The 5,977-nt window shown below is 41.4% G+C and overlaps 1 protein-coding gene across 1 annotated transcript; it reads right to left on the reverse strand.

Annotated features, from left to right (window-relative positions):
- Positions 1-318: 318 nt before the first annotated feature.
- LOC115196081 (SLIT and NTRK-like protein 1) lies at positions 319-5,678 on the reverse strand. The gene has a single exon (XM_029756607.1). The coding sequence runs from the start codon at positions 4,731-4,733 to the stop codon at positions 2,634-2,636; it is 2,100 nt and encodes a 699-aa protein (XP_029612467.1). The 5' UTR covers positions 4,734-5,678; the 3' UTR covers positions 319-2,633.
- Between the last annotated feature and the right edge of the window lie 299 nt (positions 5,679-5,977).

Genomic DNA, 5,977 nt, shown 5'->3' on the forward strand with positions numbered 1-5,977 from the left:
TGAATGTACCCAAACACAGGCATAATTGTTGACAGCATTGCATTACCTCAGAGATGAAACCATGGAGTACATTGAACACCCAATATAACTGCTATCTCATTGACAGAGACGTGTGCTGTCCATGGTGCTGAAATAAGTTGGCTGTATTAGTATTTTTCTGCTAATGCAATAGCACAGCAAACCTTTTCAGCACCATGGACAGCACAGACCACGTGGTCATTATTGAAACAAAACAAGCACATTTAGCACACACATATCAAATTATATTGTCTTTCAGTTCAACACAGGTAAGAATGAAATGTCTTAGAAAACCACAGATTTCACTCAACCTCAACCACATTTTATTTAACAAAATAGAAGCAGGTCAAATGTAGTAAAGCATATAAATGTAACTCTGGGACACAGCATTGAGATATGACCAATAATTCATGAGCCATGGTAAAATGTTCCACAGTAGAGATTGATAATTACCCTTTGAAGCAATACACCAACAAACTGGAGTCTGAAGTGATGGACAGCACTGTTGTTGCCAAAGATCTGCTAAGATAATACTCCCCAAGGTCAGCCTATGTGATTGGTTACATTTTGTGGTGGGGGGTGGGGTGGGGGTGGGGTGAGCATACAGACATACACACGTAGACAGACACTAGTGCACATGCACACACATTTAATCAATAATTCGAATTATTTAAATGCATAAATACACACACACACACACGCACACACACCAGACACTCGACAATGAACATTGTTCTGCTAATGCAGTCACACATTTAACCATATAGTCTGTCAGTCCACAGTGTTAAAAAGGCCTGGGAAAAATGCTTGTTGCTGTATTAATAAGATAAATTATGAATCAGACAGGGTTGAGACATGTTTGATATTGAAATGGCTCTGAGCACTTTGACCTTCTGCAGGCCAGTGCATGTCTGACGTGTCATTCCTTATTGACAAGACTTTTCCAAAACGGATTGTAGCAGTGGGGTCTCTTGCACATATGCTTATTTATAAGATAATTAAATACAGTGGGCACATTGATGGACCTGATCCTAATGAAAATAAAAACCAGTATGAACAAAACGAATTCAGAGCTTGAATTTACAGAGTATTCATATATATATATAAAACAAAGAAAAAACATTTCACAATCCTACGATCTGTACCGTGATACTGCAGAATCAGTGACATTGATCCATTTGAATGGATTATCAGAATATCACCTTTAATGCTAACCATTATTATACACTGTAATCATCGTCTTGATATCATTATAGTTGCTCAGTAAAATGTCATTCCAAAACGCCCTCTTGCAAAACTCCTATACCTCAGCCCTCCCTCCAATAGAGAAGATGCACCAACAGCGACATCGTGAGTTTCCTCGTCTAGAGTAATGCGGTGATCCTGCCATGTCTTCCCTATGGCATCAGCCGAATACTGTCGAACGCTAAGAAGTGTTTTTTTGTTTTGTTTTACTGTATGCAAACTGACCATTGCCCAATCTACTTTAAGCACGTTAGTTAAAAAAAAATGTAAGTCCATTTCTATTATTTGGACACAGTAGATGGCTTTACAAAAGCTCACATAAATGGAGGTGAATCATAGCCTACGCTTTGTGGAGGAATACTTTTCACATAAAAAAAGCATTCTAGTCTACCTGCGCTCTGTACATAGATCGAACGGCACATACCATTACTTCCATTGAAAACATTTTAATTTTGAAAAAATATGCAGTTAGAAAACCCCCATATAATTCGGTAAAGCCTTCTCCTCTCCCCCAAAGCAGGGTACAGGCATTAACACACAAAACCACGAACTGTTTTTAGCTACATTAACCTTGCAGCATAACCATCTGAGTGACGTTAATTGGTCATGCTCATCTGCATCCCGAATATCTGAAATTCAACAATTGGCACACCATAAAATAACACATTATACATTCATAAAGAGATGAATGTGCAGATATGATCATGTCTGCACCAATTATAAATAATCCCGATATTTATCGACAATCAAATGATAAAACAAACAAAAAAGAACATGCGTGGACAGCGTTTATCTTCTTCATCATTCCAATGTGTTCTTTTCCCGTTTTTTAACAGTTTTAAAACAACAAATACAAATCCTATAACGCAGTTCACAAAAAAATCGAGAAATGGCACTTTGTATATATTCATATATGGTTTTATATGTATATATATACTGTATATATTCATATTGATAACATGAAAGAAGGGTCGGGTTGGCTTCTTCGTTAATTATGGTATGGTTCCCCAGTGTGTGTTGAAACCATGCGAAATCATGCAGATATGATACAGTCAGTTATTTACATTACATTCATGCTCGTGCACCATTTCCCGAATCTTCTCTCTCAAATAGTCAGTCTGATTGCGGCAAATAGCTGTACCGGGATGGGGCCGGGGAGAGGGTCTATACATATATTACAGGTGGTTCAGTAGCAGACTCATTGGCACCACAGTCAACTGGAGCAAACAAAAAATGGTCTATCTCCGACAAAAAGCGAGTGAAGAAGTAACATAGCATTTGTTTATTTTTCTTCAATTGCCATTGTGTCAACAGAACGCAGTATATTTGTCTGTCTGTTTTGTATTCCAGGTTTATTGTCAGTAGTCGTTTTACGCATCATTTGTTGGGGAGAAATGGGCGCTACAGTCAAACCCTCTTTGCGCGCTCCCGTCCGCATGGTAAGGCCCGCTATGCCAATAAGACGAGTCGCACACTGTCTGCAAGGAATTGATCTCTGACGCAGAGGAATTACCATCCCTCCGCTTTGATCTCTTGCGATTCCGCAAGATGAAGACAAGCATCCCTACAACAGTGAACGCAGACGTGACAAATACCAGTAGTAGCCCAGGGACTAGTACAGAGATGGAGACCCTGTTCGGCTCCACATAGGAGTTCGAGCGCGTACCCGTGTCTGCGGTGAAAGTGCTGTTTTTGGAGAGAGAGGTGGGGTAGATTTTGTCATAGAGCTTGGGACACATGAGATCATTTCGGACGTGACGGAAATCCCTTTTCCAGAACTCTTCCGGGGACTCACACTTGAGGTCACTAACGATCACATCTGCCCCCAGTTTCTCCGTCCACTGTTTGAAGGGGACAATATTACACGAGCAATCCCAAGGGTTCCCATGCAAATCAATTTGTATGATCGAATTGAGTTGATCTAAGACCCCTGCGACAGGGAGATATGTGAAATAATTATTATGCAAGCTAATCTTCGATAAAGACACTCCAAGGAAAGCATCCACAGGTAGCGCTTTCAGCAAGTTATTGTTGAGGAAAAGCACTCGCAGATTAGGCAGAGGGCTGAATGTTCCTGCCAGTATCAGCTGTATGTCATTATATTCCAAACTGAGATATTCCAGATTTTGAAGTCCAATGAACATTTCCGCAATGAGCGTATCCAGGTAATTCTTATCCATGTACAACCATCTTAATTCGGTGAGGTTTTGAAAAGTGCTGTTGTCTATCAATTTGATGTTGTTTCCACCCAAATCAAGGAGATTCAGACTTGAATAGCCATTGAGATGGTTCTTTTTTATAGCATGGATGTTGTTATCTCTCATGTTTAATTCGTGCGCAGTGAGCGGTTTGGGTTTTAGGTTAGCCAAGCTCTCTATCTTCTTGCCCTCGCAGTTAACCCCTAACCCCTGCCTGGATCCAATGAGCTTGCAGCTGCATGGCACAGGGCAAGATGCGTTCTGCACAATATGCAGCTGCTCTCTCTCCCCGTTCACACCTGTCATAGATGTGGGCTTCGTTTTCAACTGCCAGTGCGATTTAGAGCGTCCCTTTTGCCCATTCCCTGGGCTTGGGGACCCAGGATCACCACTTGCTTTATAAGGCGTTGGAACGGGCCCAGGTACAGAGGTCTCCTCTTGGGTAGGAGGTGCAACTAAACTCTCGTCAGCACCACTTTTTATTGAAGGACACAGAACCATCTCCGATGTCTCGTTCAAGTCGTTCCCTTGCAGTGGCGTTGGAGCTTCGCAGATCACCCGGCCGATAAGCGCGTTCTGCGGTATATTCTCCAGCCATTCCTTCAGGGAAACCAGGTCACAGTTGCAGTCCCAGGGGTTATCCTCCAATAAAACCTCCGCAATGCCCGGTATTTGTTCGAGAACTCCCTCATAAGGCACCGTTTTGATTCGGTTCCCTCGCAGGTCGAGATGGGTGATGGGAACGTGTTGAAACACATTTATAGGTAGTGCACTGATGAGGTTATCATTTAGAATTAACACTTCAAGTTTATTTAAGTCCCTGAACACGGCCGGGTCAATGTCTCTCAATAGATTAAAATCAGCCTGAAGATATTCCAAGTCATCTAAACCAAGAAAGGTGCTCTTCCTAAATGACCGTATCTTGTTATTATTTATGTGTAGCCTTTTCACGAGCTGCAGTCCCAGAAAAGCACCAGGGACAATGTCATGCAAACCGTTGTTTTCCAAATGCAAGCTGACGGCATTGTAAAAGTTCGCAAACTCATTGGGGAAAAGCCTGGATAAAGAATTTCCATGTAATAGCAAGTGATAAAACTGGGAACTGGGACCAGTCAAATGGTGCAAATTAGTAAAGCTCCTTTTTTCGCAGTCAATGTGCAAATCGCCTTCAATCTCATTGCAGGAGCAGATCTGCTCCTTACAAATGTCCCTTGTAACATTTCCAATAGCAACACAAAGAGTCGCCTTCAGCAAGACAATCCAAAGCAGCATTTTCAATACAAACAATTCATCCCCGATTTCAAGACATGAAAACGAGCTGTTGAATCAATGTTTTTAGTCCAGTTTATCCTCAAAAAGATAGACCGACGAGTCTAAAAGAAAAGACGACAGTCCTTTGTAATATCCATGCTCATCTAGCCCGTTATGTCCAGGCGTCCAGCTTTAAAATGACCATATAGAATGCCTCAGATCGAATGGATCCTTTTGCTCGTATGAAAATAATTGAAAACAACAAACCGCAATAGCAGCCGACACATTTTTGGGCTTTTGATCGGTATTGACTGACCTTGCAAATTTTATAAATCCGTGATTTTCTCGTCGTGCTGCGGTAGCAGTGGGTGCTGTTCTTTTCCCCTCGGTGCTGAATTCACACCCGACGCTGGAGATGTAGTGCTGATCACACTGCCACTGCAAAAAAAAACGCATTCCTCACACCTTTCGGTGTCTTCCTTGCGTTTGTTTCCAGTGCTTTCCTTTGGTGATTTTGAATCACAAAGAGGTTACATAGAGACTGTGCTCGTTCTAGCCCGGTGCTCTTAGAAAGATCTCACACCCTCTACTGAGCTGCAATGGAAAAAAAATCTGTCGTCTGAGGGAATGCTGAAAAAAAAATCTATTCACATAGAGGACTAGCAAGCGTTAAAATGTTCACACTAAAAGCTGTTGATCTATTCAGTCTTTTTTGACCAATAATATTCCCATGCTAAAGCCAACAAGGTTATGGATTCCAAACGACGTTCCTTATTTCATGTTACTGATGAGGCTGAATCCTTGCTTTAGATCCGCTTCTGTTAAAAAAAAAGAAAAGTAGACTAGACGACATAACGCGTTGCCAAGGTATTGGAGACAACTCGTTTCCAAATCGGGGGTTGGTTATAACCTCATCTAAAGATTAATTTGCGCATTTTATGAAGAATAATAATCCCTGGTGTGTGTATTGCACCAAGCCCAGCATGCAAGTGCCCTCCAGGGTGAATGTTACTCTCTCTCTGCTAGGAACCGCTGTTGAATGCGGTAAAATAATTAACTACATCTAATCAAATCACATTTTATTTGTCACATGCGCCAAAAAAAAGGTGTAGACCTTAGAGTGAAATGCTTACTTACAAGTCCAAAACCAACAATGTAGTTTTAAGGGAAAAAAAGAAAAAAAATTAAAGAGCAGCAGTAAATAACAGTAAATACAGGGGGTACGGGTACAGAGTCAATGTGTCAATGTGCGGGGGCACTGGTGT

Source organism: Salmo trutta, chromosome 6, assembly GCF_901001165.1.
Source record: "Salmo trutta chromosome 6, fSalTru1.1, whole genome shotgun sequence".
In the NCBI taxonomy this organism is placed as follows: domain Eukaryota; kingdom Metazoa; phylum Chordata; class Actinopteri; order Salmoniformes; family Salmonidae; genus Salmo; species Salmo trutta.